At 43.2% G+C, this 24,035-nt stretch overlaps 2 protein-coding genes across 12 annotated transcripts; one reads left to right on the top strand and one right to left on the bottom strand.

Moving 5' to 3' along the window:
* Positions 1-105: 105 nt before the first annotated feature.
* sart1 (spliceosome associated factor 1, recruiter of U4/U6.U5 tri-snRNP) lies at positions 106-2,658 on the bottom strand. The gene has a single exon (XM_010753051.3). The coding sequence runs from the start codon at positions 2,620-2,622 to the stop codon at positions 277-279; it is 2,346 nt and encodes a 781-aa protein (XP_010751353.2). The 5' UTR covers positions 2,623-2,658; the 3' UTR covers positions 106-276.
* A 275-nt stretch (positions 2,659-2,933) lies between these two features.
* On the top strand, positions 2,934-23,369 carry pcm1 (pericentriolar material 1). 11 transcript variants are annotated; one of them, XM_027282819.1, is made up of 40 exons: positions 2,934-3,046; positions 4,509-4,623; positions 5,500-5,748; positions 6,318-6,644; positions 7,555-7,725; positions 8,283-8,402; positions 8,690-8,876; positions 9,095-9,204; positions 9,404-9,677; positions 9,772-9,925; positions 10,233-10,451; positions 10,892-11,058; positions 11,563-11,792; positions 12,636-12,763; positions 12,900-13,029; positions 13,179-13,349; positions 13,458-13,639; positions 13,927-14,139; positions 14,231-14,501; positions 14,714-14,859; positions 14,951-15,174; positions 15,367-15,547; positions 15,630-15,937; positions 16,029-16,190; positions 16,442-16,498; positions 16,695-16,867; positions 17,310-17,441; positions 18,150-18,279; positions 18,775-18,942; positions 19,081-19,178; positions 19,380-19,514; positions 19,630-19,833; positions 19,936-19,995; positions 20,090-20,240; positions 21,379-21,551; positions 21,654-21,714; positions 21,853-22,058; positions 22,203-22,295; positions 22,807-22,930; positions 23,082-23,369. In XM_027282819.1, the coding sequence occupies exons 2-40, from the start codon at positions 4,528-4,530 to the stop codon at positions 23,105-23,107; spliced, it is 6,411 nt and encodes a 2,136-aa protein (XP_027138620.1). In that variant the 5' UTR covers positions 2,934-3,046; positions 4,509-4,527; the 3' UTR covers positions 23,108-23,369. The 11 variants fall into 11 exon arrangements, with proteins under 11 accessions (XP_027138620.1, XP_027138624.1, XP_027138626.1 ...); XM_027282823.1 differs by lacking the exon at positions 2,934-3,046 and adding an exon at positions 3,050-3,190 and having other exon boundaries at positions 21,379-21,539; XM_027282822.1 differs by lacking the exon at positions 2,934-3,046 and adding an exon at positions 3,051-3,190 and having other exon boundaries at positions 13,461-13,639.
* The last annotated feature ends 666 nt before the right edge of the window (positions 23,370-24,035 follow it).

Genomic DNA, 24,035 nt, shown 5'->3' with positions numbered 1-24,035 from the left:
TAGCAATAAACCTGAATGAAACAATATTCTCATCCTAAAGATAATTACCTTTTGAGTTACTCTTCACCTTGTAAATTTGCAACACAAAACACGCAAAAAATTCTCTCCTTTATATCCATTTTTATTGGACAATTCCTTACAACATCAATGCAACTTGTATGAAGTAGGCATGAAATTAAAGACAGTTACTTTACGTAAAACATCCTGTGTGTACGTGTGTATCTAAGCATCTATGTATATTTGCTTTAAGAGCATTCACTCTCACCCCCAAAAAACTTATTTGGTGATGGTGTTTGCATTCATACTTTTCCCACTCCCACTAAGCACAATATAGGGCGTTTTCTGTGATTTCTGTTTCTCTTGGAGCAAAGCCACCGTGCCCAGAGGAGTATCACTGCTGCTCATCTTCTTCAGCAGTGCCTCTTCCTCCAGCTTTTTCATCCGCCTCTCTGTTTTCATCTTTCCAGAGCCTTTCCCATGGAATCGATGTGAGAGCTGCCTGAAGGCTTCTTTTGGAGTGAGTTTCCGCCCAGATTCATCCACATACTCGATCTTGACGTCGGGCTTATAGCTCTCCTTCTCCTTGAAGTCTTGAGTAAAACCTCTGTATTCTTCTCTGCGACTGTACTTGTCATCAAAGCCCATCTTGTCCTCGATGCAGTAGTTGTCATTTGGCAAGGCGCCCTTTGGTGCTCTAACACGAGCTACCTTCTGCATTTGAGTGTCCAACAGACCTTTGTTTTTGCACAACAACAAAGCAGCAGCGAGGCCAGAGTTGACAATGGGCTCTTCATCCAAAATGGTAGCAGAGGCTGTGGAGAAATCTGGTTGTTTCTGCTCTTCATCCAGGTTAACTGTGCTCCATCCGACATTCTCATCCATTTCTGAGTCTGAATCTCCGGCGTCATCTTTTTCTTCTTCTCTTTCAAAGTCCATGATGTCTTCTTGGTCCTCTCTGTTGCCTGACTGTCCATAAGTTGGAATATCACCAAGAGTTCTGCAAAACTCTGAGGTGGCGTTGAAAACAATGTTGTTCCTCCTCTCAGGATCATTGTCATTGTTGCCTTTATCGAGCACTTTAAGCTGCTCTGCCACCTTCTCTCCAGAGTCTTTGAGAAGCTGCTTTTGCTTCAGCTTCCTCTGCTTCTCCAGCTGCTTCTGCAGCTCCTGCTCCGCCTCATCCTCCTCAAGTACAGCTGGCTCGGGGGGTGTAAAGTCTTCCTCGTCACTTATGTCCATTTCTGCCATCCTGATATCGTCAGACATTTGGGGGATATTATGCACCAATCTACTCTCCTGCTGCTGCTCCTCTTCCTCCTCCTCCTTTACTCCCTCACCTTCTTCCTCGGCCTGGTGGCGGCCTCGGCCGCGTGTCCTGGATCCAAAATCAGAGCTGCGGGTGTCATCAGGCAGAATATCTGCAGCTGTCTGCTTCTCCTTCTTCCTGATCTTCTTCACGCGGCGTTTTGTCTTTTTGAAGCCAACCATTTCCTGAGGTGTGTAATACTCAGAGGCAATGGTGAGAGCGGGCATTTCCAAGGACTGGGCCTGATTACGTAAAGTCTCTCTCATGGCCTGAAGCTCCCGTTCTCTCTCTCCGTCAGCGAAGCCTCCTGTATTCAACCGGAAACTCTTCTTCTTTTCGCCCTCAATTTCCTCATCGTACTTTGACAGAACGGAATGAGACTTGAATGTAATCATGTCATCCACACTCTCCTCTTCTTCATAGGGCTTGTAATCTGGCTTTTTCTTTTTTAACTCCACGTTCTTTTCTGCCTTTTCCTTGTCCACCAGACCCACATTTACAAGCACATCTTCCTCTTCTTCAAGCACACCTTTATCTTCCAGGGTCAGGATAACAGTCTGGCCCTCGTTGAATGAATCAACCTTGTGCTGCACTTTCAGTCCCTTCAGATCTTGGGATGTGTAGGCTTCCTTTTTAGTTTGTGCAAACTCCTCCTCCACCAGACTGCTGACACCAAACTCCTCGTCCATCTCTTCCAGAAGTTTGGCTCTTTTCTCTGCCATTTCTTTTTCCTTTGCCAGCGTTCTGCTCCTTTCGACCCAAGCTTTTGTGTCATCCAGCCAGTCTTCCTCTGCGAGGGTCTTGACTTTTCCCAGTTTCTGATTCTGGATGCGCTTTTCTTTCATGGCTGCGAGCTTCTCTCTCATCTCTTTTTGCTGGTGGATGAGAACAGGGTTGATGGTCTCAGCCACCAATGGTTCCTCTTTAGTGCCGAGCTCCTTCTTGTTCTCATTCATCTCCAGCGGCTTCAAACCCAGCTTGGCTCGGAGTTTGTTTGTCTCCTCAATGCTGAGGGATGCGTCTCCGCTCGCAGACTGAGGGCCCACGTCTGCACTGCTTTCTTCATATCCAACATCAACTTTCTCCTTCTTCACTCGTGGCTCCCCGCTGCTCCGCTCAGCTTTGCCCCGGCTCTCTCGTCCGCTCCTTTCTCTGGACCTGGAGCGTTTTCGTTTCTCTTTGTCCCGGGTCGAATCCCGGTCCGAGGCGTCTCTCTCTCGCTCCCGGTCCTTGTGGCGATGTTTCTTGTGCTCACGGCGGCGCTCCTCGGTGTCCTTGTCGCGGCTCTTCTCCTTGTGTTTCTTAGACGACCCCATTGTAACAACAGTCGTCACTCAATAATAATAAAAAAAACACTACTGTTGTAGTAAAAGTCAGCTCCTTTCCCGGAAAACGTTGCAAGTCTTCCGTCGCTAACGGCCGCACGTTAGCTTTTATGTGCTAGGTGGCTAACTGACGACACAACTCGGTCAGCGCGGAGGAAAAAAATGAAACTTTATATCCAAAAGCTGATGTTAAACGACGGCGAGTGATGATATGGAGAAAAAAACACGTTTCCTTCACGTCGGTTTAGTCATAAACACTCCGCGTTTGGGTGCAACAACTTCGTCAAGCCATCGCACAGCCACAATATTACCGTTTTCCGGGACATGCACTTCCCGTAGGTCGAAGATAGCTGATGTATACCGCCACCTGCCGTCCGGGAGAGTTCATATCAGGCCAGGAGGACCACATCCATGAGTTGGTTGCTGCGTTTTTTTTTTTTGGAGCAGATAAGAGCAGTTATTGTTTATCAAATGTCTTTTATTGGAGAAGAGAGAGAGAATCTGTGAATCCTGTGTGTTGTGATATATGAAGTGCTTGGCTCCGCTTTCACTCTGAATGGTAATGTTCAAATATCTGAAGCTAACTTAGCAAGTGCAGTTCATAACAGGACTTAAAAAAAAATGACCTGTTTTTTTTTTTGTTTTTGTTTTTTTTAACTGCTGCTGTTTGTTTAATGTTGGTTTGTCCTCACGGTTTAGTAAAGCCTGGTTTAAGTGCAAATACTAACCCGGTTCTCAGCTTGACGGAGATGCTCTCTTCAACTTTTATCGAGACATTTAAAGTTAGCTCCGCCGTTGAGCAGGTGTTAGCAGGCTAGGTAGCGTTAGCGAGCTGCCGCAGCGAGCCTGGCAACACTTTGGTGAGTGGTTATCGTGGATTTTTTTTGGTGGGGTTATTTTGGGATTTTATTCAGGCTTTGATCGATAGATGGATCGAAGTTAGGTTAGCTGGAGTTTTAGCTGGTTGCAAGATCGAGGGAGGTGGGGAGGTTATCGCGTGTTGCCATGGCGATTGTGAAACGGAACTAGGTCAGAAACGTTTTTTAAGCTGGTTGAAGTTCACCAAGTAACAAGAGGCGCATAGTCACGTTGTTTACCGTTTGTTTAAGGTAATCATAACTGTTACTGGGTTGAGCTAACGTTAACGAGTGTCTCTGGAGAAGAGGGGGGAGCTGTGACAGAGCTGTCGCGCTAACTCGCTGCGTGGTGGAGGGAATGTTTCATTGTTTTTTTTGTTTTTTTCCCCGGGAATCCGAGCGGGCCATACACACAACACAACACAACACAACACAACACAACACAACACAACACAACGCACCAACGGCTGCTAACGTTCACAGACTAAACGTTAGCCGCACGATCAGCGCACTGATACTGACTGATGGTCGTGATTGCAGTGTAAACGTTAGCTCAAGTTGTCGGCTGTTGGTAAGCAATGACGCATTTGATGTAACTGTTGGCAATAACAGCTGACTTCATTGAACCCGACGTTAACGTTAATTGTCGTGTCAATTTGTGACGTGTGGTTGAGCCAATGCGGCGTTATTAAAAGCTAACGACTACTGTTAAGCTAAGGAGCCCGTTTCATAGGATCGCGTACAGTTGAAATGTCTAGTTTGCTGTCGACACTAATGTAAGGTTAACTTACAGTGACAGGTATGAACGTCAGCTTAATAGAGCATAATGTCCGTTTCTTGTCTTGTGTAGCTTTTATTACGTGCTTGTGATCCTGTGTGGTGTGAATGCCAGCAAGCAGCTTTCCATAACTGTGATATGTGCCTGTTTCCAGTGTCTGTTTTAACACAGACTTGTCTAACTTTCTTTTTTTTTTTGTTCTGTGGTGATCAGTATGCGTTTTTTTCTGTTGTGAATTTCAGCAAGCTGTGAGTGGGTGACATGGCAACTGGAGGCACTCCTTTTGATGACAGCGCAGAAGAACTGCACAACTGGACTGTAACCAATGGCAGTCTGGAAGATAGACTCAACAACATGGTATGGGCTGGTCCAAACCTGTTATATTACAAAAGTTTAATGCCCACATAACGTCACAATTGGATGTGCTTACATCATCATCATTATAACACAAATTATCTCATGACACTTCCCATGTAGGGCAGGTCTAGATCATACTCTTTATAATAGTATTCACAGAGACTCAACAGTTCCCACCATGAGCAAGAACTTGGCAGGGGTGGCAAGGAAAAACGTCCTTTTAACAGGCAAAAACTTTGAGCAGAAGCTAGCTCATTGGTGGGCGGTCATATGTCATAGATAGATAGATAGATAGATAGATAGATAGATAGATAGATAGATAGATAGATAGATAGATAGATAGATAGATAGATGCATACATACATACATACAAACAAAGCTATACAGACATAAAATAATGATAGCTGTATACCTATAAACTTCACTGAAGATATGACTAAAGCGATAATGATAATAATACTATATGTAGTGGATGTCAAGCAGGACTACAGCAAGCTCAACCAAATGCAGATCCAGGTGTAACCACAATCCATTAAAACCTGCGAGACAACTCCAGGGAAGAAGTTGAGTTAGTGACATGCATTAATGAGACATGGGTGTGTTCAGATGGAGAGAGAGAGAGAGGAAGACAAGAGTTCAGTGCGTCATGGGAGGTCCCCAGGCAGTCTAGGCCTGTAGTAGTATCACTAAGGGATGTTTCAGGACTCACCCGAGCCAGCCCTAACTATAAGCTTTATATAAAAGGAACCTCTTAAGCCGACTAATTATTGTGTAATTCAAGCTGTAAAGTACATATTGCTCTGCAAAATGGCATGATATGTATGTTATAGATGATACATAGTAATCAACACTGGCAATGTTTTTGCTGTCGAGCAGGACTGGGGTGTCCAGCAGAAAAAAGCCAACCGATCTTCAGAGAAGAACAAGAAGAAGCTGTCTGCTGCGGTGGTCGAGAGCCGCTTGACTAATGATATTTCGCCAGAGTCCACCCCGGGGGCCGGCCGCAGGAGAGCACGCACTCCTCATTCTTTTCCCCACATCAAATACACCACCCAGATGTCTGTCCCAGACCAGGCTGAGCTGGACAAGCTGCGTCAGAGAATCAATTTCACAGACTTGGATGAGGTAAAAAGCTGTTGTGTTTCCATTTTATTTATTTATTTATTTTTATACTTAAAGTGGCCAAGTGACGTACTGATAGATATATGGATGTATGGGAAGGAGCTCAGTCTGTGGACAGATATATCACAATGAGAATTTAATATGACAAACTAATAACAACAGTACTCAGAAGGAATACATCCTCCAAACTTGAATAGATTTTTTTTTTGTCCAGTGCATTGAAAATATACAGATAGATGGAATCTCAAGGACATGAAATAAAACATTTCAAGGATTAGCGCACCGTCAAACAAAATAAATAGTTCTTGTTTTGTTTAATGATAAAATGCCATTGCTGTGATGCATAGAATATTTTTCATAGTTCGATACAGAGTTGTTTGGCTGACCTTGTTCTACTGATGGTGGCAGAACAGCAGATCACACATGAAAAAGACAACGTTGGAGTCGGGGGCATTATTTTTACTGGGCTAATACAGTACATTGAAAATTATTAATACATTTTGATTTACAGTATTTTAGTTTTTACAAGAAAGTGGTAATATGTCTGACTTATATCTTCTTTTCTTACTCAGAGGAGCATCGGCAGTGATTCCCAGGGGCGCGTCACAGCTGCCAACAACCAACGCCAGTTAGCTGGAGAAAACAGAAAGCCCTACAACTTCCTACCTCTGCATGTAAACACTAACAAAAGCAAGGAGCTGCTCCCACCCTCCTCTTCTGCCCCAGCCACGCCAGCTATTACCAAGGAAACTAAGAAGCAGAGCCCGGGACTCAGGGATACATTAACCCCTTTGGTTCCTATCCATGATACTCCGAGACTCAGTCGTGGTGGCACAGAGAGAGGGCCCTTAGCGCACAGAGAATATGGGAGAGGAGAGCCAAGAATAGACAGCAGCCAGGTAACATTTTGCTTTGTTGTTACTAAGGTTTTAGTCAGCTCTTACTCTTGTTTAACTCCCACTCAATGCCTTGTAGTCTGACGATAAGAATGGAGTGGAACAATTGGTGGCATTGCAGGAAAAGTCAGAGGATCTCCAAAGTAATATTAATATCAAATTTTGTAGCAATTCATCCAATAACTTAACCAAGATATTTCACTATGAGCCATGAATATCAACCTCATGGTGGCGCCAGAAGAAATGTCAAAGGATCACTCAAGTTATTAGGGTTCATCCCCTGGGTACAATGAATGTTTATGCAACATTTCATGACAATCCATTCAATCTTTGTCACGATGTTTTATTCTGGACTGATGTGATTAACTGACCAGTAGACACAAAGCAATGCTATCTTTTTAAACCATGCTGCCAGCTAGGTTAAAAAGATGAAGCACAGAACTGGAACATGTTTTAATCTACAACAGATAGTTCTCCTGTGTTACACACCCAAATTACAGACACAGAAGCCTATGTTATGTTATATTGATTTTAATACGTTTAACAAACAACTAACAGATGAGCAGATGTTTTTCCTCCACAACAACAAATGAGTCCCTTTTTCAGAGGCACATACGACATTGTCTATGTATCACTGCACTCCAGACTACTCTGTGAAACCAGAACTAGGATAAAAGTGAGGGAGAGCTGGTGCAGCTGAAACTAGGCTGTATTTAGGGCAATTTATAAATATGCTACCCTTGGTGCCCAGTGAGTATTCCGCCCAACCCCCGTTCTGCCCTTATTTCGTCCAGTCTGAGCCGCCGCTACAGATGCTCGCTCACCTTTCCTTACGTCTTTCTTTGTTTTCTTTTCATTTACTCCTCTGCAACCCACACCCATACGCCGCCCTCCTCTCTTCGTGCGGTCTCAGGTGGTGAGCAAATTGGTACAGATCCGGGAGTACATCAGCAAGGCCAGCTCCATGCGGGATGACCTGGTGGAGAAGAACGATGTGCCGGCCAACGTGGAGCGTCTCTCCCATCTCATCGACCACCTCAAGGAGCAGGAGAAGTCCTATTTACGGTTCTTGCAGAAAATGCTGGTTAGTCCGTCATTTATTCTTCTTTTTTTAGAATGAATCTTTACTTCTCTCCCGCTGTCAGACAAAGATACACAATCTCTGTAGTTTTTCATGTGTGAAGCTTGTTTCGTAGCTAATTCGTGGTTTGAATAGAACCTGTTTTTGTTTCTACCATGGCAGCTTGTCACACACATGTATGTTTTAATTGTCTTTCTCTGTGGCCTGAATCACTTCAACAGACAGCACCATTTTACCATTTTTACCATTACATTTCATGTAAGTAGGGCATTCAGTAGCATGCTGTATTCCATTGCTGCGAAGATGGCTTTGTTTCGTGTGAGGTATCATTTTGTCACTTCGCCTTTACTGGAGCATTTCTTTGAAATATATAATAATATTTTGAGAGCTCCTACATGCAGGCATACGTGTATATATGGAGTATTGGGGGAGCACAAGTTTTTATTTTAACAATGCCACACAATTGTTGGACAGAAATTGTGTACTGCAAACATTCCTTTTCAACTATTTTTGAGTCACTGGCTCTTCTTTCCACTATCTATCACTATCACTATATATAGACACGGGAGAATGAGGAGGATGATGTGGGGACCCTGGACTCTGCAGTGGGCTCAGGTTCACTGGCAGAGAGCACTTCTCTAAACATTGAGGTCCGCTCTTCAGATGCCTCAAATGCAACGGTGTGTACGATTGTGGAGTGTTTCCAAGGAGCTTGGAACTTTCTACCCTTGTCAGTGGTCTCATTACACATAGCCATTATTATTAGTGTAACGTACATGTAATTTGTTTTTGAATTAGGCATGAGGAAATTTGTGCCTCCTTTGCTTTTGTCGTTGTTGGCTAGTCTCATTTGCTGTGTCAGTACCTGATAAGCCTCTTTTACCTTTTCTGCTGAGTAACAAGGCGGTGCTGTTGCTGTTGTGGTAGATTTAGTGTTTGTAATGCTATGTGGATGTGAATTTTGTAGGGTGGCAGGCCAGAAACTGTGCGTGCTGACCAAAAGGAAGAGTTGGAGAATTTACGGAAGCAGCACGAACTGCTGAAGAAGATGCTGGAGCAGCAGGAGCAGCTCAGGGCCCTGCAGGGCCGACAGGAAGCGCTAATGGCCATGCAGGACAGTGCAGAACAGGCACTTGCTGTGATTGAAGACACTGGTGAGATGAACACTAACACAGTCAGAGTTATTGTGATTTTTCCAAAGCAGAAAAATAGTACACATTACTTTTCTTTCAGACATAGCCATTAGTGACAACTGAGGGCATGTTTTATGAATAATATGTTAACAGTTGCTATTACCTAACGTCATATTTTATGTTTAACATAAACAATTTCCAGTGCCTTTAATTCCTCTGACATTACTTGTTGTCATTAGTTGTCACAGAAACAACGGGCAGTGTTTCAGGTCTGAGCATCACATCAGAACTGAATGATGAATTGAACGATTTGATTCAGCGGTTCCACAACCAGCTACACGACTCACAGGTACAGTAGACTCTGCATTTGGGCTGCCATGATTTCATCATCTAGAGAAATTTCTTCTGACTCATGTACTGTAGTTTTTTCAGTGTATCAAAATATTTATTTTAACGTCTTTTAAATCTTTATTTTTTAAAGAAATTTGTCTAAAGAGGTTTAATAAATAATTTATGGTTCAAGTTTTCCATTATTTGTACCGTTATAGACTAAAGCAGTGCCAGACAACCGTCGTCAGGCAGAGAGCCTTTCCCTCTCTAGAGAGGTGTGCTGGTCCAGGGCTCCACAGGCTGTTGGTCCTCCTCAACACAGACCCCTCCTCCACTCTGCCTCCGGTCCCCACACTGGCCTAGACACGGGGGCAACAGCTGCCAGTGCCAAACTCACTAAGCTCCAAGAACTCCAAGACAAAAAGCAAACCATGGACAAAATCCTGCAAGAGCTACATTCTCTCAGAGACCAGACACTCAATAATAACTCTTGTAAGAGTGTTTCCGAAGCATTTTTTTGCAATCATTCTGGGTTCCCCCTTTTACCCCTATAAAATATAGTTCAACTGTGTGTGGTTCCCTTCAGGTCGTGGCTTGTCAACACGGTGCAGTCTGAGCATGGGAGGATCTTCAGATTGTCCATCTGCTCTCTGCTCTAATGGGGCTTCAGCTTCCACTTCCTTTCATCCTCCTTCACTCACGCAACACCAGGACAGCTCCAATTCCACGGACAAGCTCAGGTACACACAAAAACACACACTGCTTCAAACAGTTGAATAGGCAGGTCAGGTATCAGCAGCACGGCGTTGTCCAGAGGTGGGGGTGCCGTAGTGCAGCCTTGCAACCAAATAACCCCATCTAGTGTTCTGTTGCCCTTTGCTAAACCTTTTGCTAAAGTGTGTCCACCCTTCATAGAGGTGTTTCTATGTAGGCGACTCTGTACTTTGTAAAGACACCTCACGTGTCACATAACCCTTTTAAATTATTCAGCCTGGTATACATTTGCATTTCAGTCACACACTTGTTGTTCTTTTCTGCTCCCTACAGAAAGTTAAAGGAGGTTCACAAGCGTTTGAATGAGCTGCGGGAATTGGTCCAGTACTACGAGCAGACTTCAGATATGATGGTGGATGTGGTCAACGAGAATGTGAAAGAGGATGATGATGAGGAGGAAGAGGAAGAGGAGGACGACACAGAGGACGGTTCTATGTTTGAGGCCATGTTTGACTCTGAGCAGGAGAACCGCCATCCTGTAACTAACATCAGGTGTGTTTGACTAAATAAATAGATTTTACATTCATGCATTCTTACATTTGATTCACTATTTCAGTCCATTCTCAAGCAGAAATGTCAAACATTTGATGGTTTAAGCTTCTCAAATGTGAGAAGTTTGCTTTTCCTAACCTTGTGTTTATATATTTATGTGAATATTTTTGGGCTCTCAGAAATAGTTTTTCACATTTTTCTGTTGTTTTTTTGACCAAATGAATTAGGAAAGGAATCAGACAAATCAATAATGATCTTAAATTATACACAGATTTAGCTTGTGTTAGAATTGTACTGAAACGCTGCCAATTGGATTGGAAGGTTTGTTGTTGCTGGGCTCAAATTACAGTACGATCATGTTTAGGTTTAGGTCACAGCGTGTGTAATTCTACTACTGGCTGTGATGTTTCCATAACAGTCGCTTCACCCTTCCTCCTTAGGAACCCACAGCGCAGTAGGAACTGGATGGACTTGAACAGCCTGACCAACGGCCGCAGCACCAGGAGTAGTGCCACAAACAACCGTGATGGTAGACTCAACACTGAGTGCGAGATCAACAACCGGTCTGCAGCCAACCTCCGGAGCCTCAACATCCCATCAGCCATAGGTAGACTCACACACACACTTACACAAAACTGATGGTAAGCTTCCTTTTTTCTATTAATTGCATATATTTTTCTTTAAACACAAGAGATTTGATAATATAAATATGGATTAAAGTAATGAAATTTTGTTCAGCACATGCAGTAAGTACCTTTTTTAATATTGACAAAGCTACTGACTATTATATTTGCCTGCAGGTGACTGTTATCTTACCATTTGATTATCAGTGCTGTAACTGTAACTTCATTCATGCTTGGGTTGCCAAACATGCTGAGATGCTGTAACATGTGGAAGAATGAATTATCATCATTGGTGATGCATTATTGAACATCCTTTGCATGAATGTGGCTTTTCATGAAAGAGTGCTGTGGTTACATGAGTTTGTTATTTAATGTCTGTGATCTGTGTATTAAATTTAAAGACATGAGAGACCTGCTTTTAAAAGACATCATTTCAGACAAACTCTAGTTAACTGAATCTAAAAATCTGTAAACTCTCTGTCATTTAGAGTGCCAGTACAACAGGGACACCCCTTATAATCAGGTGAAGGATGACGATGAGGATGAAGACGGCCTTGATAACGATGAAGGGGCACAGGCTGTGGCTCCAGACAGTGAGGCTTCTGGGTCTAGTCGAAGGAGCAGTCTGGGGAACGATGGAGGTTTTGTCCAGAAAGTTCATCGGCAGACAGCCAAGCAGAAACTCCGGCAACTTCAGGAGCTGGTGGCCATGGTCCAGGTGAGACATGATAATGACTATAATATTAAATAATGTATAGTAGGAGGGAAGGTGTCACTTCTTGATTGTCAGAATGAGGAATGAATGAAGAATTGCCTTTATCGTTTCAGTCAACCACAACTTAAAATGTTTTAGTCCAGTTTTAGTTAGTGAAAAGTCCTTATATTTTAGTTTAGGGTTACCTAAACTTTTACTGTGGGGTAACAACTGTAACAGTAAACAACACATTTGGAACTATTCATCCGTTAATTTAGCCTTGATCCGGGGGCGGGGAAGGATCAGCCGCTTGCAGAGCACCATGCCTCTGCGCGGCTGGTCACTGCATCCGTCAAAAGTAGAACAGCTGCGTATTCTCTGCAGAGCTGGGCGGAGAGCTGCTTCTGGTGGAATCACAAACATTGTCTCGAACTGCTATCAGCTCCACCGGCTGTGACGCAGCTGTGTGCAGCGGAATTTAGTGGTCAGTCCAGAAAATTGTGCAATAATGCATAAAGTTGCCAATTTGCCAGTCTGATTGGTTTTGGGTCATTGATTAGCAGATAGTTTGTGGGTCAGTGGTGTGGATTGGCTCTTGTAATTGGTCAATTGGGTCAATGTACCACCACTAACATTTTTCTTCATGCTCTTTAAATTGGCAATGAAGGGAAACGAAGAAAAAAAGCCTTAAAACAAATAATGAGCTTGGAAAATGGAAAATGCACAAAAATAGCAGTGATGTTTTTTTTTAAACACCTGGGTGGTGTGTATCTCTTTCAACAATTAGACATTACACATTTTATAGCACAGAAAAAACACTGATCCAATTTTTGGCTAAAATCATTGTGTGTTTCTGTCTGTATCCAGAGTGATGACACAGATGGCACAGCAGCTAATGAGGATGAAGTTCTACACCAACAGCCAAATAATACCAGAGCTACCGGGACTGGGTCTAAACAGAATCCCAGAGAACTCAGTCTCTCCAGCAAGGCCAGGTAAAGTATATAAACAGTCTAAAAAGACTGTGTTGCAGTCGGTACAGATGTCTCAAAGTATTACTTTTACTGTATTCTGAATGTTTAATCTGTGCGGTTTTGACCTGAATTAATTTGCATTGAATCTAAACTGCAGGGAGAAGCTGTATGAGGAGAAGCTGCGTCAGCAGAAGCAGGAGCTGAAGCAGCTCCATGAAGAGCGTCAGAGGCTCATTGAAATCCAAGGCAAGATCCAGGACCTGCAGTGGGCTTGCCCTGACCTCCAGGTACACACACACACACACACACACACACACACACACACACACAGGTTTCTTGGTTTTAGGGTAGACTAAATAATAGGAATGCCTCTTAGTACTACATATAATAAACTACAACCTACAAATATTGCCTTTGCCTGTGGTCTCCTTTCTAGTCATCTGTGTCCAGCACAGTGAGTCAGCAGGGTTTGCTGAGGAAGGTTCCAGTTGCAGTTTCCACTCCAGCTACTCTCCAGACTTCTTCTTCCACTGGGCCCAAAACCAACTCAGCTATGCTCAAGCCCACTGCTCCAGAAGCAGCTACGTCTTCTGTAACCGACAATGAGGTAACAGACTCCACCTTGCACACCCCCTAGTCAAATGTCAAAATGAGATCTGTACTTTCAAAGCAGAATATTACAGTTAACTCGTCCACTCTGTTCTCGTGTTGTCAGCAGCTTTGGTCAGAGATGCGGCGCCACCAGATTTTACGGGAAGAGCTGAGGCAGCGCAGAAAGCACCTAGAGTCCTTGATGGCTGAACACCAAAGGCGAAGCGGCCTCAGTGACTCTCCCCGGCGAATTGATGACCAAAATGGCCTTGCTACACCCTCACAGCCTGTCAGTAGAGATGAAAGGTAGGAGACATGCTGCTCTAGGGGCCTGTCTTATCAAGGTCTGTGATGGAAGTCAGCTATTAGTTATTTTACATATTTAATAAGTAAAATCAAAGATTCTTGGAGGCGAAGTGGAGAACCCAGACAGCAGCCACATCGTACAACATGAGCTCTTATTCTTTGCTCAGATGTGACAGAATGCAGTTATTTCCTGTTTTGTAAGCTGGGGGAGGAGTAACGAGATAAAACTAATGGTTCTGTCATAGATGGAAACATTTTATTCACTTTTTGCTGATGTGTTACATCAGGACAATGGCCACATGGGGTTCCACTCCCTGCCACCTTGATGATGACGATGATGGTGATGATGATGAAGATGACGATGAGTATCGCTCAGAGATGGGCGCAGATGAGGAAGAGGAGCAGGAAGAATGTGCAGAGACCAGCACTGACGACGACATCCACATCTACTCATCCAGCAGGAACCAGTGCTCCTACAGTAACAGGAAGAATCAAGGAAGGTGAGACCAAGTGGAGGCAGAAGGAACTGAATCGTACTGTTATTTATAATGTGTATTTTGAAATAATGTTTTCTTTTTTGTGTGTCTTTAGCAACCTGAAGCCTCCACCAGCCTTTTCGGGTGAAGCTAGTGCGAATCAATCTTTTCATAACAAGACTAAGGCCAAACAGCAGCAGCAGTCCACAAGTTTGAACCAGTGTGCGAGCCAGCATGGAGGCACGCGGCGGCAAGAGAATCTCCGCTGGGCCTCTGAGCTCTCATTTTCCGAGGGCTCATGTCACTGGCAGGAACAGGTCAGCCAGCTGCAGAGACAGCTGGACTTCAGCACTAGCATGTGTCAGACACTCCTGCAGGACCAGCAGGTTGGTGCACTGAACAAATAGATGCACACACGCAGACACTGACCTTGATAACTGGCACAAGCTTGCATCGCATTTGTAGGCTTAATTTGAAGTCCTAGTAGAGTTGTCAATGCAATCACTGTTCTCTACTCATGGCTTTCTATCCAGTCTTTAGGTCCGTGCGATTTTACTTTGTCTTTTTAAATATTCTCCTCTCTCACCTTTCTCCACAGACACTTTCTTACATGTTACAAACCCTGCTGACAGGTCAATACAGCATGTTACCCAACAACCTGTCATCACCACAAGTCCACCTGGTCATGCACCAGCTCAACCAGTGTTACACACAGCTGGCTTGGCAGCAAAACAATGTGCAAAGGTGAAAATATATGAGAGCACACCATTTTACTTTTGTCAAGAAGTTCATCTTTTTTTTAAATTGTCTATAATCTGTCGTACTCTTTCTTCAGACTCAAGCAGGTTCTGAATGACCTCCTTCGCCAGCAGCAGCAACAGCAGCATCAGCAGAATTCAACGTCGTCAGCAACAGGTTGGCAGACGCAGAAGCAGGGCTCATCCCAGGAATCCAGCTCCGGTCCCCCAGCCTCTCCTGGTGTCTACCTTCCTTTCTCCTCTACCCTGCATCCTTCAGCCAACAACTTGTCCACTGCTGCTATATCCCCATTCCCTCCCAGTATGACATGATATTTATTATCTCTTTAGCTTGGATCTTTGGATATTGTCATGTAGTCTGGGTACTCTTTTTCAATTAGAGTAACAAGTAATATATTTTAAAGTGACTGTTGTCTCATGATTTATTAGATTTTCGGATCATTAACACTTTATATATGAATTAAATATTTTTTTTCTTCCTTTTGCTCTGCAGGCTTTAACTTGTATCCACTCTTCCCTGCACCCATGGGTGAGTTCCCTCAGGGTGCAGCAGGTCAGGTGAGCCCTGACCATCAGAAGCAGCAGTTAGACCCCAACACCTCAATAAAAACAGAGTACATGAGTTTCCCTCCTCCAGTGCAGCGCTCTCCTCTCAACACCACTACAGAGAGAGGGTATGTTTATCATTTACAGACATTTAAATCTGTTTGTGCAAACATTTTGGTTCACACATTTATTTCCACATGACTCCTTCAGAGCGTCTGGCTGGCTAAAAACCTCCTACGTAAACAACACCGTCCAGCATCACCAGTCTAAAATGGAGCCCCAAGAGTCCCCCTCCTCCTCCCCCGCTTTCGCCAACCGTCACTCCCGACCTCAAGAATTTGACAGGGCATCACAGGAAAGCTTCAGCAGCATGCCTGATCCTGTCGATCCCACAACCATCACAAAGACTTTTAAGGCTGGGCGCAAGGCCTCTGCACAAGCCAACCTGGCCTCCCGAAGCAAGACACCCAACTCCAAGAGTCGTCGCAGGAGGAGCAAAGGGCACAAGAACAGTGAAGGTATAATGGAGATGAATCTCCAGTATTTGCTGTAACCAACCAAAAGCAAAAACTTTATTCTTTAATATTTGTTTGTGTGTGTTTTCCTCAGGCCATGAGAGCGACAGCGTTAGCAGCACTGCAGACTTTGCCCAGGAGAGGGCACCACTGCCTCGTCAGAAGGATCAGAATAAGAGTCTGTTGGACAAGCTGACTCAAGAGAAACTTGACAGCAAAACTAAGCTGGGGAACAAACGAAATGACCTCTCCTCTGGTACGGATCAAACTATTTGTAGTGGCAGTTCTGCATCCACATCACCCATCTCATGTCTGCGTTCTTTATTTTTCTTTGTATACGTGTATGTATATCTGCATTAGGCTTATTTACGTTAGTGTTTCCTCCCATCTTGTCCTTTTTGATATCATTTTAATTCCCATTTTTACGCGCATTTGTCATGATCACGTGTTTCATTTTAATTTTCGGTTAATTTACTTTGTTGTCACTTTAATTTATCTTACTCACAGCCTATGCTTGGAGAACACCCTTCCTCTCTAACAGAATTGCATGCACAGAAGCACCAGGTAAACTCACAAATCCAAATCCATCATTTGGTTCTTTTGTCACCTAAGCATCCCATGCATGCTCTATTTTTGGATTAACCTAAACCAAAGCTTCTGAGTTTGAGGGCAGATTATTGACTTTTTTTTTTCAACTCATGGATGGGATTATTGAAGTATCCACCTGAATCTTGCACTGTAAAATTTTGAACCTTTTTAGATGCAAGCAGCGACTTCTCTCTGTTCGAGGCACTGAGGGAGACCATCTACTCTGAGGTGGCTACTTTGATATCCCAGAATGAGTCCCGTCCCCACTTTCTCATCGAGCTCTTCCATGAGCTGCAGCTGCTCAACACAGACTACTTACGGCAGAGGGCACTCTATTCCCTACAGGTAAGACACATGTAACTGCTTACTGCTAGTCTGTGTGAATGTTCAGCTGATGTTTGGATTGAGTATTCTTTATACTGGACTCAGATTAAAAGACATTCAAGCTGATTTACCCTTAAAAGTGTTTCAAATTCTAAGTCAGAAGGGTTGTTTGCCATCAAAATATCGGGTCATGTGACTGGTTAGAGATAAGATTTTGATCTCTCATACTATTTCAAGACATAATTAATGTTTTAAACCCTCATATTTGGAGAGTCTGGCCCTAATGCCCCTGCTGTCTGGGCAGACCAGACCTGCAGGGAAGATCGGTCGGAGAAGGAAAAATATGTTTTTTTTTCTGAGAGAAAATCATTACTTTCCTCTAAACCTGGCCTTAAATGCAAATGCAAAGTCCTCTTGAGATATTTTGCATGATTGCATTGGTCTCTCCCCGTCTTTCTTCCAGGACATAGTGACCAGGCACCTGGCAGAGAAGAGTGCAGCTGAGGACCAGTTGCCCCCTCTTGGCCCTGTGGCGTGGGCTGCAGGCTCTCAGTCTGAGCTCACACCCAGTGAGAGTCTTGTTACCAGTGATGCAGTAAGAAACACATTATTGCTTCCCAGCATGACATTCTCACACATTTCCAATCTTTCTACCAGCCCTGAAGTCTCTCTTAATCTTTTTTTTTTCGTCCTGTCATCCTGCCCCCCACTTTTTTTTTTTTTAATCACTTCTACTTGCTTCCTCTTCTACATTTCAATACATCTTTCATTAGTTTGTCTTTCAGGATGGTCTCCTTTCATCCTTCCATGCCTTGTCTCTTTTCATCCATCCATGTCTCTCTTTATTCTCTCGTTTTAATTTTCCTTTCCCCGCCCGATCTTCATTGTCTTTGAATTTAACTTGTCAGCAAGACTTCAGAAGCCTGCCTGTCAAAAAAAAAAAAAAAATGACCCTCATCTCTCCACGACTTTTTTTTTTGCCAGATCAGACATGTGTTCTTTGTTCTAAGCTAAGGTCCCTCAGAGTTATGCTAATTGGAAGCCAAGGCTTTTGTCTGTCCAAATAATGCCTTTGTTCAAGAATGATGGATGAAATGTCTAATTTTCCCTATTGGGAGATGCCACCCTTCACTGTTGTTTGTAGAATGTGCTGGAAATCTTTCTTGCTGCTGTAAATTTTTTAGGAACGTGTTGTGGATCTGTGATGAATCATCCATTCTTTTATAATTTTAACAACCCCTTTGCTGTAGAAAATGTCAGACTGTGGGTACATTTTGTAAAACAGAATCTTCAACTTTTTCAGGAGGTGGTGGAGAAAAACTTGAGGCTCACACAGGACTCAATGAAGAAGAGGGATGATGCAGAATCTGTGGACAATGAAAGCATCATGTCGACATCCTCCAACCTGGAACCATTTGCCAACGACGACCTGGGTATAGTTAATTATGTAGAAACCATTTGATTTTGGAAAACAAGGGGCTGAGCCTTGTAAAACTGTTTACCTATCTGAGACCCTTTCCATATCTGATATGCTTCGCTTATTGCCTTTAACTATGTTAGATTGAGGTGCCCACTCCCACTTTTACCAGCAGGACTACTTGGGGTTTATCTTGGTAACAAGTTCACACCTCAGGATCAAAACTACACAGCCAAACTAAAGAACCTTTCAGAAAATGTCTATTTTGCAATGAATACATTGACTCGCAGATTATTTGAAACTTCAGTGACCTAGATCAGAAATAAGGCTGGTGCACTGTGTTTGATCCTGTAGTGTAAACCTGGTTACAGATGCATTAATATCCATTACAGTCTTCTCTTTCTTGCTTCATTGATTTTCAACTTTTTGGATCCAATTTCTGTCTCTTCTTTTACCCTCCCCCCCCCCCCGTCCCCTCCCTCCTCCGCTCTCCTGTCTTTGCTGCTGATAGGCAACACGGTGATTCATTTAGACAAAGCTCTGGCCAGGATTAGGGAGTATGAACGCATGAAGCTTAAAGCTGAGTTTAACCCCTGCAATGCCAGCGCTGCAGGCGCAGGTGGCTCTGAAGTCTCAAATGCTGAACATCCTTCTGCTAACCCCGCTGACCAAGTGGAAGGTACTCAATCACATGAGCTTGCCTGAGTACACGATGTGCAAAGCCCCGTTGCAACACAATCATTGCCTTTTGCTTTGCTGTTTTAAATTTGTAAATTTTTTGAATAAAATGATGTCATTTGTGTTTATCTGTGAGTAGGAGCTGCAGCTGGTGATGTGCGCTGTCCTCAGATCGACACCCAGCAATTGGATCGTCAGATCAAAGCCATCATGACAGAAGTCATTCCTTTCCTTAAGGTACGATAACCAACACAGGCAGCTGCAGGATCAGGTCCGGTCATTAGATTTGTGCCAGCAGAGAATGTACTGAAAGTAACTAATCTACTAAATAAAAATGTGCTGTTAGTAATTAAAGTTTCAAGGCTCAAATTAAATGATGAGAACAGTTATTAAAGATTAAAGTCATCCTGTAATGTTCATGTTTTTTTTTCTGATTAGGAGAACATGGATGAGGTGTGTTCCCTCCAGCTGTTGACATCTGTGAGGCGCATGGTTCTTACTCTCACCCAACAGAACGATGAAAGCAAAGAGTTTGTCCGCTTTTTCCACAGACAGCTGGGAGGCATACTGCAGGTAGGATCGGTGCCAATACCAAATTCTTCAAGTGCAGTTAACCCATGTTGAAGTAGAATCAAAAAAATTAAAAAAAACAGCCGTTCTGATATTCCACTCTCTTCTCTTGCTTCAGGACTCTCTTAGTAAATTTGTGGGCCGCACTCTGAAGGACTGTGGGGAGGACCTTCTGGTGGAGATCTCCGAGATCCTCTTCAATGAACTTGCTTTCTTCAGGCTCATGCAGGATTTAGACAACAGCAGCAGCGTCTCCTTGGCAGCCAAACACAAAAATAAGAAGCGGGCTGAGCAAGCCAGTAAAGTGAAGTGCACTCTCAAGGTTAGTTTTTTTTTCTGTTCACACTTTGTGGTTTTGCTAATGTAATAAAAGTTTGAATGACAGGAAGATTAAAACCATTTGTTGATTTATTCCTCCGTTTAGGAAAACACGGCAGCTGGTGGCAATAAATCCGTTTCTCCAGCCTACACAGATGAAGACAAGGTCATCATTTTGATACTGTGATGAAAGAGGCAATACCACTTAGTAAACCAGTAATTTGTGTTACAATACTGTCTCCTTTATTTTTTTCTTCCAGGACCAAGATGAAGCTGAGCAGGAAGGTGCATCTACTCTCCAGGAGCTTTACATGCAGACAGAGAGGAAGAACAGCAGGAGCAATGAAGCCTCTGAGGTTGAAGAGGAAGACGAGGATGAAAGGGGTGGACAAGGAATTCCTCTGTCAATCAGTAAGTGAAAATAATAATTATAATGAATTGCATTTGCATAGTGAACAGGGAAACTCACCTCAACCATCAGCAATGTGTAGCACCCACCTGGGTGATACATGGCAGCCATTTTGTGCCAGAATACTCCCCACACATCAGCTTGAATTGGAGAAGAAGAGACACAGAGGCACTTACACAAGGTGGCCAGATGTAGACTGCCAGGTTTGGGAATTTTGCCAGAACACCGGGGAAGCCACCCAACTCTTTGCGATAAGAGTGCATTCAGACAGGATCTGCCGCTGTGGTGAATCGCTGCAGACGGGCTAAAATAAAACAATCAGGAAATAACTTTTTATTGCGCAGACTAACCGGCTTTATAAATGCCGGCGCTCCCTCTCATTTACTGTGTGTGTCGCTCGACAAATGCTGACTTTCAACCTCTCTCTCTGTCTCTCAAACCAAATTAAACTTCTCCTTGTCGCTGTTTTGCAGCGTAAATTATGACAGACACAGATTTAGAAGCTGGGTGCATGAAATAAACAAAGCCAGAACACAACAACAGGTAGAGTATCAGAGTTTAGTCCATGAATCTACCTGGATAGTCTCTGTGTCAGAAACATTTCAGCCTGACTGTGGAGAGTTTGACTGGTCTGATCATCTCATTGCCAACCACAATCTGGATCAACTTCTTCGCCGCTGCTTCGTTTTTTTTTGTTTTTTTGTGTCCTTACACCCGCTGCAGCCAAAAAAGCACTACCCCCCACTCAAGTGAATAGAAAATCCTGCGTTTTTTGCCACAGCGCTAGATCATGTCTGAATGTAAGCTTAGTGTCATGGGATCTTTACTGACAAAGCCAAAGCCCAGTGTAATCTAAGATTCCTTTCCCTGCCTGAACTTTGGTTCGACTTTGGTCATGTGGTAATCCATCACTGTCAAAAGGAAGTTGCCTTTAATGGTTTTTAAAGTTAAATCAGGATGTCAGTAGTGTTGAAAAAACTGTTTTGCAATCATGCAAAAATTGACCTTTATGAAAAAATAAATTAAAATGTGCCTTTGTCTACAGATTTAATGTTTTTTTTCTTTCTGCCTAAGTGCAATTTAATGGGCATGCACGTACAGTACATGTATTAATTAACACACTCGCATTCATGTGTGCTGACTTTCATTCAGGTCTTTCGAAAGCGGAGACTCAGGCGCTGACAAACTACGGCAGTGGAGAGGATGAGAACGAGGAGGAGGAAATGGAGGAGTTTGAAGCTGGACCTGTCGATGTACAGACATCCCTGCAGGCGTCTGCTGATGGACAGGTGGAGCAGGAGGTCGGTGTTACAGTGAGTCACAGACACATTTTTTTTCCCCCCATTAACAACCATAAGTTGGATTATTCGACACATTTTTCTGGGTCTGATCTGTGTAACTGTGTCATGCTTCAGGGGGCGACGTGCAGCGGAACACAAGAGAACAAAACTGAACAGAGGAGTTCAGAGAATGACGGTGAGACCTGCTGATGTTTTCAGTGAAATTTTCTTTCAAGCTTGAAAATGTCAAACTGGCTTTTTGTCCCATAATATTTTTAGACCCCTTTGTTAGTCAGTCATCATTTCTCGCATAAGCTTTTTCTTCCTTTTGCAGAAATAAACAAGTCAGTTGGGACTGTGGATTCTCCGGGAGAGGAGCGTGACATGACAGAGTGCCAGAGACCTGAGGGGGAGAGTAAAGTTGAAGCAGCTGCTGCCTCAGAAGAAAGCTCTGCAGTCTCACATGGTCAGGATAACCCCAAAGAGCCAACCACTTCTAGCAGTCCTGACACAGACTCACCCGTCATGATCAATGTAGACGTAAGTCTAAGACTGAAGATGCTAAGTGTTCAGGATATTTTTATTTATCCCAGTGAAAGCACTGTGACACACCAGTAACACACTGGATAACTTTGCCCTGACTGGTGCTGTCGTGTACTGATTTTATGACTGTTGTTGATGCAGGAGATGGGCTCAGGTAACACCAGTCAGAAGTCTGACGAGGAGGACTTTGTGAAGGTGGATGACTTACCACTGCAGCTCACAGTCATGTGCGAGGTGTGTAACAGCGTCAAACATTTGTAAGATGCTTATATTTAGTATTAATTTATAGCGGTGTCACGATTTCAATTCTAAATGAAAAATTTGATAGATAGTTTTTTTTTTCCTCCCTGCACTCCTACGTACTTGTGTTCGTCCACCGATGACACAGCGTATCTTAGTGGGTAGCCTGCAACTTGACACCGTGGCCAATGTCAGTAACTATTGTGTTAATCTGGCCACGTTACAGCTGACTAAAGTACTAGATATTGGGGATCAGGTTACCCACAAGGCCACCTTCTTTTAAAGGGGGCTGGAGGTGGGTGAGGGAAGTCAAGCCACTGATGTAAAGTGTCCTTCTGCTATCTAGCGACCCTTCTTGTACAGTTAGCATTCAAACTGTGATCTTAAAATCAAAAGTCACATTGAATCGTGGGTTTGGAGATACGTAACACCTCTATTCATAAAAGAGAAGTCGAGGTGTGAAAACGTCTTTTATCTATTCATACACTGCGTGCTGTCACATTAGGAGGAACTACAGAAGAGGATAGTGGAGGAGCAGCAGAGTAACAACCTGTCTGTAGAGATCCTCAACGGGAACACTGAATCGCTGACTGGGCTGGTGGGAAACGCACATGCACTGAAGGAACCAGGTATGGATTACAATCCTTGTCAGTTTGTATTGTAGTTCTGTTTGTGTAGTTACCAAATACCCAACAAAAGCCCAGACACTGCCTCTTGTTACCATGTTTACACCCACACGGGAATGTTTTTTGAAACTGTTTTTCCTTTTGTCTTTTTCAGACATTGTTGGTGCCCAGAGCGTGTAAAGATTTATCCCCATGTCTCAAAATCTCCTGTTTTTAGCAACACTACGCTTACACCCTCAATCTGCTCTCAATGTATGATTGTTGTTTCTTTATCTGCTAGTTTAAAAGGAGCAAACGCTTTGTGATATTCGTCACAAGTTAGCTGTGACTCTGATGCACAACAGACAAAACATCCACACATAATCAAAACTTAGTTCATTTTATTCCTGAATGTTTAATGTGATTTATTGGTAATCTGGGGAAGGGTCATCGTTATGCTGCTGATTAATGAAAGTTAAGCCTCTGTTTGAATCTTTTTAGTACTGAAACTCCTCTTCGGATCCACCTTAGTCTTTCTTTCTTGGTTCTGGGATCAGTTTGACATGAGTTGTGATTTTTTTTTTTTTAAATGTTACTTGTCTTGGCCTGGCCTTATTGCTGTACAGCTCATCTTTTCTGCACTTGATACCTAATTATAAAGAGATTACAGTAGGATGGCAGTTCAGCCGTAGCCTGGCTGACTTCAGCTATTTGGTTCTCCAGCTTGTCCAACACTTTTCCTTTATATCAGAGCTCAAAGCTCAGACTTAACTTTTATCCCATCTTTATATACGGTTTTGTTCTGTTAATTGTTAATCCCCATTGATTTTCATGTAATTAAAATGTTGACTACAGTAATAAGTTTTAAATAATAAAATGCTGGAACTTTCAAAAATGTGTTGTTTTTTTACACCGTGTAGTTAACTGTGTGGCCTTAATGCTGTGTTATGACTTTCTTCAAATATTCTCTGGTTCCAACATCATGTGTTGCTTTTATAGGCCTATATGATAATGAACTGAAAACCTTTAGGTTTCAAATGTTGGTTGATAAATAAAAAAATAAAAATCACCTTACCAATGTCACCTCTGTGATTGTGGTGAGTGTTTCCAGTCAGTCATATGACAATGT

The sequence above is a fragment of the Larimichthys crocea genome, chromosome X, assembly GCF_000972845.2.
Source record: "Larimichthys crocea isolate SSNF chromosome X, L_crocea_2.0, whole genome shotgun sequence".
NCBI lineage: Eukaryota > Metazoa > Chordata > Actinopteri > Sciaenidae > Larimichthys > Larimichthys crocea.
Note: the sequence above shows the minus strand (reverse complement) of the source record. Positions and strands in the feature narration are given on the sequence as shown.

Excerpts from the sequence above, each read along its gene's own strand:
- pcm1 (XM_027282819.1), top strand. The coding sequence starts at position 4,528 with ATGGCAACTGGAGGCACTCCTTTTGATGACAGCGCAGAAGAACTGCAC. Across the intron at positions 5,749-6,317 it reads ATTTCACAGACTTGGATGAG|AGGAGCATCGGCAGTGATTC; the intron begins GTAAAAAGCTGT and ends TTTCTTACTCAG. Across the intron at positions 21,715-21,852 it reads GAGGAGTTCAGAGAATGACG|AAATAAACAAGTCAGTTGGG; the intron begins GTGAGACCTGCT and ends TTCCTTTTGCAG.
- sart1 (XM_010753051.3), bottom strand. The coding sequence starts at position 2,622 with ATGGGGTCGTCTAAGAAACACAAGGAGAAGAGCCGCGACAAGGACACC.